This window comes from Gopherus evgoodei, chromosome 21 (assembly GCF_007399415.2).
Source record: "Gopherus evgoodei ecotype Sinaloan lineage chromosome 21, rGopEvg1_v1.p, whole genome shotgun sequence".
Classification (NCBI taxonomy): Eukaryota; Metazoa; Chordata; order Testudines; family Testudinidae; genus Gopherus; species Gopherus evgoodei.
Window position 1 is genome coordinate 18,051,392 of NC_044342.1, and position 11,667 is coordinate 18,063,058.

Below are 11,667 nucleotides of genomic sequence, written 5' to 3' on the forward strand. Positions count from 1 at the left end.
AGAAGATTGAAATCCCAGAACTAAAGCCTGGATCAGAGTCAGTATCAGGGTCAAGAGTCAAGCTGAGGGTCAGAGCTGGAGACAGAATCAGGAATCGGGCCGAGGGTCAATACCAGGTGTCAGGGTTGGGGCTGGGATTCCAAGTGCCAGCAGCTCAGAAACAGAGAAGCAGGGCAGGCGTGGCAGCTAGCTAGAGCTCTGCATTGTTGCATGGACACTTGGGTTTTGCGACGTAGCAGACTCACTTCCCTAGTCTATGATGGCCAGGCACTGTACTTTGTATCTTGCTTATGACTTAGTCTCCCACCTTTCCTGGTATTCTTAAAGAATTGCAGAAGAGCTGATTTTATTAGACCCATTTCCCTTGTATTCTTGATAGATGTGGCAAAGAAAAAAATGTTACTTTAAGGCCACTGAGTTTCTCTAGAAAATCTCATTTCATTGGTACAGTCTTTACACTCCCGAAGGATTGTCTCTATCATTTCCTGGGCCTGACATGTTAGGCATAAGCCATCTTTCTGCTTGGCAATTAGAAATAAATGACTATATAATCCACAATGCCCTGCTTAGAGCCACTTCGCTTTTCCTCTCAGGGCCTTGGATTATATCAAGCTTTTCAACTGCTGGACTCACATCTTGGCATTTTTCCCTTTCATTGCATTTGCCCACAGTTCTTACCGTTCTTTTCTTAGCTCAGCTTTTGATTAGGTGTTTAAATTCCAGTTTGCTTAAAGGGATCCCTAGGTCACCTCATTCATGATTAATAGCATTTTTTGCCTGTCTGCACCAGGATCCAGGCCATTACAATGGTTATACCCAGTTCCAGTCTGATTCTTGTTAGCAGTAATATTGCATTTAGGAAACCATTTCTGCTCTCACAGTCACCACTGGAAGTTGCCTGAAGCCCTGATAGGGAGTCAGACAGGGGAGCCACAGCAGCTGGTCACACATTTAAACACGATTTAGTGATAGTGTAATCCCTGTTAGCTCAGTCATAAAGATAGATACAAAATTAGTTAGCTGTACAGTTTTCTTAAGTCCGAGTGAGGGCATGCAGGAAGCTGTTCCCGCTATGCTCTTTTCTCTGTATGTATTTGGCAGTAATGTTTCCACCTATAGCAAATCACTATAACTAACATCTTATCTAGAATTCTTATATTAATTTAATTATCTAATTCCATATCTGTCTTGGCAGGGGGGTGATTTGAATGTTTTCCCATCATGATAAATTTTGGTCTTTTTTCAATCCCTGTTTTTCATTAAGATCCATTGTCCACTTCCATTCTCTACTTACATGGGGAATTTTGAGTTTGTCCTAACTGACCTTCACTTAATTCCTAACAATCATGTCATCTTAGTGTTATCTTCCCTATTGCCTAGTACATTAGACCAAAAAATTAAATCTGGGAGCTTCATTCTAAAAGTTATAGGCCTTTCATCAACTGCTGTCTGTAGTCCACAGAGCTATAGTATTGAAGGCACATGATATGTTACCTAGTTCAGATCTGTGTCCATTGCCAACCCACAGGCCAAGCATCCATACTCAATAATTGGTCTAATTAGCACCCTTTATAGCATTATCACCATGTTTATATCCACTCCCCAGGATGGTCCAGAGATCTGGTTTCCTTTTGCACTTATACTTTCAGTATGGTCCCTCCAAGTGAGCTTCTTACCAAAAGTCATGCCTAGGACTCTGTAATGTCACTATATTTATCTCTGGGTCACACAGCCGTAACTCTCCACCTTTTGGGCTTTTCCTTGTTGTGAGGATCCTTCCCTTTGCTTTGCCTCACCTCTGCAGCACTTCTCTTAAGTGCATCACTGATTCTTTTGGAGGCGTTTTCAAGGTTTCTGGTTTTGGTCTGTATGGCACAGTCAGCAAATAGCATGATCCCTATTCCTGAGCTCATCTCATCAGGGTGAGCGTTTAACAGAATGTTGTAGCCTGGCCTAACTAAACCCTCCTGTGGAGCTCCACCTGCAATTGACTAAGTTGGGAAAAGCTCTCTCTATTCAGACTTGTGCTGTTCTTTTGCCTAAGAAGCCTCTTATCCGTCCATACAGTTTTCCTATATTACCCACCGAGACCACTTTATGCAATAGTGTCTCTCTCCATAACACATTGGATGCTTCTCCTATGTCTGGGAAGGTTAGTATCATTAATTCTAGGATTCTCAAGATTTTTTGTGCTTCTGTCTCTACCCTGACAACATGGTCAATCACACTCCTATCTCACCAGAACCCGCTTTGCATATGAACCTGCCTCTTTCTAGATGTGCTACTGATCTCTTTCTTGCCATTTTTTCCCTGGTTTTACCTAAATCAGGCTACAGCTTCCATTTCAAACAGCAATCCTAAGGCTGCGGCTCTCTACATAAGTGACTCTTTAATGTGTCTCTTGTGGCTTTTTGCAGCCCATGATGTGAACACACTGAGATTTAATTAACCTAAGTTATTAACTAATCAGGAGGCTTTTACTGTGTTATTAACCAATTGTAGTTGATAAAATACTATTTGGTCAGTCATTTTGCTGTGAGACTACTATAAATATTTTCCATCATACTGTTTAATGTGAATATATGTTACTATAGTAAATGGAATGAATTCACACTACTGTGGCTCGTTTGGGTAATGTTGATCACTAATTTGGATCCTGAACCACCAAGAAAAGAGAATCACTGATTTAAAATATCCACATTCTCCTCCAATCCCACCTCTTCATCTAATATTTATCCTTAATGTTCTTTTTCTCTCCCTAATTTGTATCCTCTGATCCTTATCATTACTGACTGACTGTTTGAAATATGGTGGCCAGAATTTCTGCTTTTCCGTTATTAGAGCTTATTACTCCCTGCCCCTGCAGATGGAAGGCTTGGTGTTACGTAGTTCTTACCCTTGATTGCATTCATTTGCCTAGTTTATAGACCCTCGTTGGGTTGGTATTTTTATTTACTTTCCTGTATTACATTCTCCAGCTTTTTGCCCTTTTTATAGCCCTTTGTAAAGCTACTTTATATAATTTCATTCAATCCACTATTTAAAGATTATTTGTTGCCTTGTATGCCTTATTCCTCTCCCCCCCCCGCATTACTGTTTCACATTCTATTTTTTCTATCTTTAGGTTGTGTTAGTATTCTAGGAATAGCTAAGCTAGCTGTCATGTTCCCCTTATTAATATTACTACAGAATCCCTCAGTATTTTAACTGGTACACTGCTCAGTCACATATTCCTCACTTCTGTTTCCTAAGATTTATCCAGTTTGCTTTAAAAAAAAATCTAAATGGGGATATTATCCTCTTTCAGTATTCCCTTGATATATAATTAATGTCAGAAAGCAGTCACCACCCATTCCTTCCTCTCTGTCAATTTCCCAGCTGTAGTCCCTCCCTATGGAGCGAGAAGCTAGTCCCAGATCTGGGCATGAGGCGCTTCCACCATTTGTGTTGAACCTGGTGGGGGTTCCATCATTTAATATTACTAAGTTGTTCTTTTCGAAGATTTGCCCTAGCCATTTTCCATTTTTATCCTTTTTTTGTTATTTTCCCCACAATCTATTGTGAGTATTCAGAATCACAAATAATGGATGGGCACATGACATGGGCAATTAATTCTTTCAGGTCCATTGCCTCTAGTTTCCTGCATGGGTTATAAACATTATAAAGTCTTTGAGATGCAGAATGACGTTGTATTGGTATCTCAATAGCATTATACTCAGTGTTTAGCTTTTTAATCTCTACTTCAATTTAGTTCAGGTTCTCCTTAGTAAAGGTGCAGGCACACACGTGTTTTCCTATTTCTCTGTCATGTCTATATAGACCATATCCTGGGACTTTAGAGTCTAGTTTTTCTGTTAGCCAAGTCTTACATGCATATATCAGGCTTTGTTTTCATATAAAAATATTGGTCTTTAATTCCTGCCTGGGTGCTATTAAGCTGTGGGCATCACAACTGAAGACAGTCATCGCTCTTCTCTTAACCTACAATGTTTCCTTTGCTTAGGAAAGTATGAAGTTGTTCCACTGATAAGCACCCGTGGGCTAACAACCTATCAGCAGCTTTAATTATAAGGCTTATTTTCCATTTTCTTCCCTGTTTGAGGCCTACAATTTATTACATCAATCATTAATGTAAAGAATCTGTTTCTGTAAGTATGTCGTCATCTCCTTTCACCCAATGCCACTCATTAGCTCCCATACATTTGTTGCAGGCTATTCCCTTTCCCCACATCAGATTCTCTTTTAGGTATCTCCTAGCAGCTTCTGCACAGGAGATGTTACTAGTAACTTGGGTTCTCTGCATTTCTTCAGCTCGCTTTGCCTCAATACATCCTCCATACGCCGAGCTGTGTTTTCCTCCACAGTTGCAACATTTGTTCTATCCCTTCCTCACAATCAGATGAATGTTCACCTCCACACTTACTGCACTGTATTTGCCCTTTGGACGTATTTGCTGCATGACCAAATCTTTGGCAGCTGTAGCCTCTCACTGACAGAGGAATAAAGGACTTAGTCCAGAATATCTGATATCCTACAGTCGCTCAGTCCAATCACATCTTTCTCTTGAAATGTGGCCAACACAGCTGTCAAGCCCTTGCTATCACCTCTTCTGCTAATTAGCCTTAGTTGTTAATCATCTTATCTTCACCTATTCCTTGCTTTATTTCCTGACTTTTCAGTTGACACCCCAGACACTAGCCCTCCTGCTTCAGTGAGGAATTTGGGTAGCTGGCAGCTTATTTTTTATTTTACCTAGCACTTTAGTCGTAAGGAGCTTCCCTGCATGTTCTCTGTTTTTACATTCCACTAATGAGCCTCCAGCAGGTAGCATCTTAGCTCCTGCTCTGTCTCCAGCACTTTCCTGATCCATGCAACCATTCTCAGGGGTTTGATAGCCTCTATCTTTAAGTCCTTATCTAGGGAGTTTACTAGATTCCCCATCATTCCCTTCCCTGACCTCCTATTTGCTGGTCCCTCTTCTGGTTCCAGAAAATCTACCTTTTTTTCCCTTGCTTGCATCCAGTCTTCCTAAATGCTTTCCCTAGCTTCATCATCTAGCCTGGTTTCAATTTTGTTTATTTCTGTCTAGCCTGCCAGCTAAAACCTAACCAGCCAGCAGTCCCTCTCTCAGTCTACAATCACCACTAAGACACTCTCTTTTCAGCCATGGGTTTATATAGGGTCAAGGAGCCAATTGGGGCTTGCTAAAACCACTGTCCATCAGCTTCTTTGAGGCAGAGCGTCCCTTGGTTTCAACCACTTCAGATTGTGTGCTGCAAACACTCATCAAATTATAGGTAGCAACAGGGGAATATTGGTTGTCTTATAGCCCTCTAGTGCTGGGTTCAAGTCCCACCAGGCTGTACAGTAGTGTAGTAAGTTCTCTGTGAAAATGCTTGTCTGATAAAGGAAGTTTGACTGTAATGGCTGTGCTGATTCTTTCCATGCAGATCTGATTTCAATGTCTGGGTCTTTCTGCAGATGGGTGTGTCCCTACCTCTATGTGTGCTAGAGGAGGCTTGAGGGCCTGGCTCAGCAGGACAGGGTGAGGGAGCTGAGGCTGGTGGGACAGGCAGGCTCAGTGGGACTCCAGTATATCAGGTGGCACCCCAAAAAGGGGGGACAACCCGACACAAATCCCTTCCACCACCAGGAGCCAAAAGGCCTTTTCCACCTGCTTCTCTCACCTCATCATGGTGTTAGTCTTCTATGGGACCCTGATCGTTCTGTATCTGCTACCAAAAAACAACACACTAGGAGACCTTAACAAAGTGTTCTCTCACTTCTACACAATTCTGACTCCCATGGCCAATCCCTTCATATACAGCCTGAGAAATACAGAGGTGAAGGAGGCCTTGAGAAAAACAGTCAGAAAATGTCTAGACTTTAAAAGAATTTAGTAATCACAAGGTTTTAGTTTCTTATTGTATTAAGGGAAAATGGTGAAATGCAAAGCTCATATATTGTTTTATAGAGACAGATTCCAGGTGGTCTCTATTTCTGGCTAGGTCTTTGGGAATGTGCTTCTCTGGAGGATGTGCAAATGTCTGAAATGTAGGATCAATCAATACGCAGCTCTTTATATTTAGAATAGAATGGAACTGTATGATATTCATTTCGAATTAGGCAATTCCATACACTAAGTCCAAGCAAGAATATAAGATAAAAGAACAATTTACACTGGGATCCTAAGAAGGTTAAGGGTCCAAAATTCAATGGGATTGTGTTATCTTGCTCCCTTGGGTCCCTTAAAAATTCCAGCTGAATGATAAAATATTTGAAAGTACACATGTATTTTGGGTGCCTCAGCAATTGGGGGACCGCCACTTGAGACATCAAGATTTTTCAGAGCCCATAAGATTTTCATAACCTGCTGTATGTTCAGTGGTGGGTAATGATCAGTTCACATCATTCAATCTAGGTGTATGACATGGCCATCAGCAACATCCTAACTGAGGACCCCACAGTCATTAACAATGGGACACCTCAAGAAAGAATAGCTTGTAGCTATGGGGAGAAATTATAAGAACTGGAAGAAATTTGGACCCTGTTTCTCGATCCTTTTGGATAAAGAATGCTGAAATAATGACTGAATTCAGTTCCACCAGACCTCTTTGTTTTTCTTTCCTGATTCCTGCACCCATTCCCCAAGTTCCTTTTTTTGTCAGTTTGTCGTTTTAAATCTGTTTTTACCCCCGCTTCACATGCAAGGTTTCTTTGTGTTGTCTAGTCTTGTTGCTTTGACAAGTTATACAGCTGCATAATTCCCTAATTTTTTTAGCTAGCCTGTAAAATGCAGACTGCTGGGTGACATGGACAAGCCATAATAATTTTTCTTGTTTGTTTCTTTAGGAAAATTAATAAAAAACAAATCACAAAAATAAAATGGCAGGACACCTCACAATGACTGCCCAGAGGTTGGGAATTCAAAACCCCATGTTACAGAGGCACAAGGCAGATTATGTGACATGCCCAATTCAGCACCTCTGGTTGAACTGGGAATTGAACACAGATGTCTCACACTGTACTCCAGGGTCCTTTCACGACACCATTCTTCCTTACCTGAGTGGGAAAGGCAACCCCATTCCCATTAGTTAACAACAGAGACAGCAGAGGTTAGGGGTAGGGAAATGGTAATTATGTGTATGATGGGCACTAAGGGCAACAGAAGGTGGGGAAAGGGCAGTTACACTGTATAATGAGCACTAGGGGCAGCAGAGGGATAGGGAAGGGGCGGCCGTACTGTATAATGGCTACTAGGGTCAGCAGAGGGTGGGGGTTGTGGCAAGGGGTGGCTATACTATACAATGGGCATTTCAATTGGAGATTCAACTCCCTTTATAGGAAAAGAACAGACTCTTGAAACTCTTACCACAAAAGTGGTTCGTAGACATTCAAATAGTCCTATTGTCTTCAGTGGGATTGATCAAATGATTAAGGGTTTACAGGATTAGGTTCCAAGTTTGTAAATTGTTCTGAATGAAACTGACAATGCCTGAGCTGTAAGATCAGAAGGAGCTTCATTTGAATAAATGTGGGCAGATGTGTGATAAGTCTTAGCTTTGTTGCTAAGATGAGGAACATATTTTCAGCAAAGTTCTTTGCAGATTCCTGAGACAGATGGTTTAAGGTCGTCAGTGTCCAGCATTCTAATCTTCACTTATAGTTCTCTCAACCGCAAAGCTGGAAAACAAGGAATTTGTTTTTTTTTGTTTTGCTGCTCCAGTTAAAGTTAACAAAATGCATGTTAGACTAGTTTGGCTGCAAAGAAGAATTATATGTTTACACTGGGGACAACACCACTGATTCCTTTCAGGCTGCGGAACTGGGCTGTATGAGGAGTGGGGAAGTGGTGTCTACACTGTATAATGGGCACTAAGAGTCAACGAGTGTTTCAGATCAGTGTGTTGTGTCCATTCTTATGGTCTCTCGATCACATTTGATCATGGGGAATGACACTTGGACAGTAGTAACCATTAAAACACTGATTTTAGTTAAAATATTGTTTAAGTGATTAAGAGTTTATATACTTGGAATTTAACATTTGAAGTTAAAACTTAGAATTAAAAATGTAAGCCAAGCTGTGTGACGATTCAGGTCTGTCCCTTTTTTATATATGCTGGCTTTATATTTAGCCAGTATCTTTCAATGAGCTAAGCAATAAGATTTCATCCGCAGCTGCTATATTTTTGTCAGATTACTTAAGAAAAACAAACAAGAAACCTCTTTTTAAAAAAATGCCGTTAAGTGAGCAACAAATATTCAGAATAGGTCATTATGAAGAACAAAGCTTTGTTGACACAAAATTATCCAAGAAGAGAAAGGGAGAAAAGGCCGAACTCTTCTAGCAATTCAGTGGCCATTGGTGCTTGTTGTGTACATTACCCATCTTTGAAAATCCCATTCTACATGTGTAAAGCACCTTGCTCTACCTTTTGCAATTTATCTGAGCAAAAGTTGGGTAACATTTTTGAAGACATGTAAGAGACTTTCAGACGTGATTTAGGAATCAAAGTCCTGTTGACTTTCTGTGAGACTTAGGCTGCTAAGCCTTGGTAACTAAGGATGTGTCTACACTACGAAATTAGTTCAACTTAATAGAAGTCATTTTTTTTAGAAATCGATTTGATACTGTCATTTGTGTGTGTCCCCATTAAGTTGGCAGAGTGCGTCTACAGTATTGAGGCTAGCATCAACGTTCGGACTGTTGCGCTGTGGTACCTATCCCACAGTTCGCACAGACTCCGACCCCCGTTGGAGTTCTGGGTTGTGTTCCCAATGCCTGATGGGGCAAAAACATTGTTGCGAGTGGTTCTGAGTACATGTCATGAGCCCCTCCCACCCCCATGAAAGCAATGGCAAAAAATCATTTTGGTTACCCGTGCAGAGAACATACCACGGCAAGCATGGAGCCCGCTCAGCTCACTGTCACTGTACATCTCCTGGGTGCTGCTGACAGACGTGGTACTGCAGTGCTACAGAGCAGCAACTCCTTGCCTTTGCAAGTTGGCAAAGATGGTTACCAATCATACTTTACCATCTGCTGCTGTCTCCTGGTTGCTCCTGGCCGACTTCAGTGAGGTCGGTCAGCTGTAGTGTAGCTAGGTGCGGAGCAGGGGGAGCGCCTGCTCCCCGGAGCCCAGAATACCCCAAGTGGCGCCTTTTCCAGTGCCACTCTGTCTTTTGGTGGCCCTGTGCATGCGCTGCTCCATCTTTCGGCGGCATTTCAGCGCATGCACAGGGCTGCTGAAATAAGAATAAATTTGGCAGCCCTGAGCATGTGCCACTCTGTCTTTCGGTGGAATTTCAGTGCATGCGCAGGACCTCCGAAATGCCACCAAAGGACATGCACATTTTTTCTCTGCTGCTCCTCCTCAGCAGCAACCCTGGCTATGCCACTGTCGGTCAGGGGCACCTGGGCAGACATGGGTGCTCCTGGCCAGCCTCGGTGAAGTTGGTCGGGGGCACCTGGACAAAAATGGGACTGACTTACATTCATATTTCCTTAATCCTTTGCAGATGTACTTATGAGTTAGATATGCTACAGAGACTGTTCTAGCCTCACTGGTTGCTGAGTTCTTTCTTGCAATGGACAAAGATCAGATGTCTGTTGACTTTCTCACCTGAGTCAGAAGCCTTTGATACCTGTCATATAAGCAACATAGCCCTTGCTTGAGTGGTTTGGTCTTTCCTGTCCAATTGTCAAAGCCTGATCCCACTTAACTGAATAGCAAAACTCCTTTTGATCTCAATGGGAACAGGAATTGGTCTCAACAGATCAGAGAATGTGATTTGATCAATTGCTTATCTATCCAGAGACAGTTCTCATGCGCATTCTACCTGGCTGATTTTGGTTGCCCCTCCTATATGTCACGTTGGGGAAAATAATAAAACAATTTGGGCTGCTGTTCTATCAAGATGTAAATGGCACACACAGTTCTAAGCCTCTTTTCCATCAAACCCAAGTGGCGCAGCATCTTTGCTTTCCTTGTGCCTGGCGGAGAGCAATGCTTAGATAAAGGCAAGCAGGAAGAAGCTTAGTTTGGACATAACGGAGTTCAGGGAAGGTGGGGGGATTGTCCTTCCTATTCTTCTTTCATTTAAGAAGTTTTAATTTGGGGTGCTGCTGGATCCTCAATGACATCTGGAAGAACAGGTGGCATCAGTGCCCCAAAGTATAATTTTAGAACTGCATCTGTTTAGCAGATGCAGTTGTAAAATTTTAGACAAGTAAGGGGTTGGTGGAGAAAATGGGGAAATCGAGAGGGCTAGGGGAGGGGCAGGGAGGAGTCACATGGAGCTTCACTTGGGGAGGTCACGTTTCTCCCACTCCTTGTGTCCCTCCCATGAGTGCAATACCAGCAAGAAATAAATTCTACTTGCACCACTAATTTTAACTGAAGGAAACTCACTGGTTAGCATGGTCCAAACTTGATTTTCCTGAAGGCTTTCTTCAGGGCCTCCTGAACCACTTTGTTTCTCAGGCTGTAGATGAGGGGATTGACCAGGGGAGTCAGGACTGTGTAGATGACAGACAGAACTTTCTTGAAGTCACTCAGGATGTTGGTGGTTGGGAACATATAGACAACCAGCAGAGTTCCATAATAAATGCTCACCACAATGAGGTGGGAGGAGCAGGTGGAAAAGGCCTTTTGCCTTCCAGCGGTGGAAGGAATTCTCAGGATTGTGGTGATGATGCAGACGTAGGACATCAAGGTAAGCAGGAATGGGACCAGTAAGAAAATCAAGCTGAGAGTGAAAGCAAACATTTCCATCAGGTGATGGTCATTGCAGGAGAGTTTTATAAGGGGGATGAGATCACAGAAAAAGTGGTCAATACCATTGGGGCCACAGAACGATAAATGAGATATCGAAAATGTTGTTATGCCACAACATAGGAAGCCACCTATCCAAGAGCCACCTGCAAGGTGGAGACAGGCCCTGCCACTCATACGAGCTGCATAGTGCAGTGGATTACATATTGCTAAATACCGATCGTAAGACATCACCGACAGGAGAAGGCATTCTGTACCAAGCAGAGAACCAAAGAAATAATATTGTGTGACACACCCATTGTAGGAAATGGTCCTGTCCCCAGTCAGGAGACCGGCCAGCATCCTAGGCAGGATGGTGGAGGTGTAGCAGGTCTCCAAACAAGACAAGTTCCCCAGAAAGAAATACATGGGGGTGTGAAGGTGTTGATCAGCCACAACTAGCATCATGATGATGATGTTCCCAGCCACAGTCGCAATATAGATCACTAAGAACAGCAGGAAGAGAAGGAGCTGCAGTTCTGGGAGATCCCCGAATCCCAGGAGGATGAATTCTGTGTCAGATGTTTGATTTCCGTGTTCTGGATTCGCCATGGGGTTTGTCTACGAGAAAGAAATTAACTTCAACATAAATAAAAAGCGACATTCACTCAATAAAATGTCAGCACTGTTTTCATTTTCTCCCTCTTCTGGGTAGTGGAACAATGGGTGAGTGGAGAATGGAGGCCACTGGCAGGGAAATGCCATCTCGTGATCCCTGGGACATATTTGAGGAGACCGCAGGTTCAACAAAACATTAATCTATCTGGAAACACATCTCGTAACTTGACAGATGGCAACAAACACTCACATACTATTGTGATGGGGCTTAGGTACAACAGTACAGAAACGTGTT

The 11,667-nt window shown here is 42.5% G+C and overlaps 1 protein-coding gene across 1 annotated transcript; it reads right to left on the bottom strand.

Moving 5' to 3' along the window:
* Window positions 1–10,415: 10,415 nt before the first annotated feature.
* On the bottom strand, window positions 10,416–11,366 carry LOC115638173 (olfactory receptor 1020-like). The gene has a single exon (XM_030539740.1). The coding sequence runs from the start codon at window positions 11,364–11,366 to the stop codon at window positions 10,416–10,418; it is 951 nt and encodes a 316-aa protein (XP_030395600.1).
* Window positions 11,367–11,667: the final 301 nt, after the last annotated feature.

What these genes read in the sequence shown, in the direction of transcription:
- LOC115638173 (XM_030539740.1), bottom strand. Translation starts at nt 11,366, where the DNA reads ATGGCGAATCCAGAACACGGAAATCAAACATCTGACACAGAATTCATC.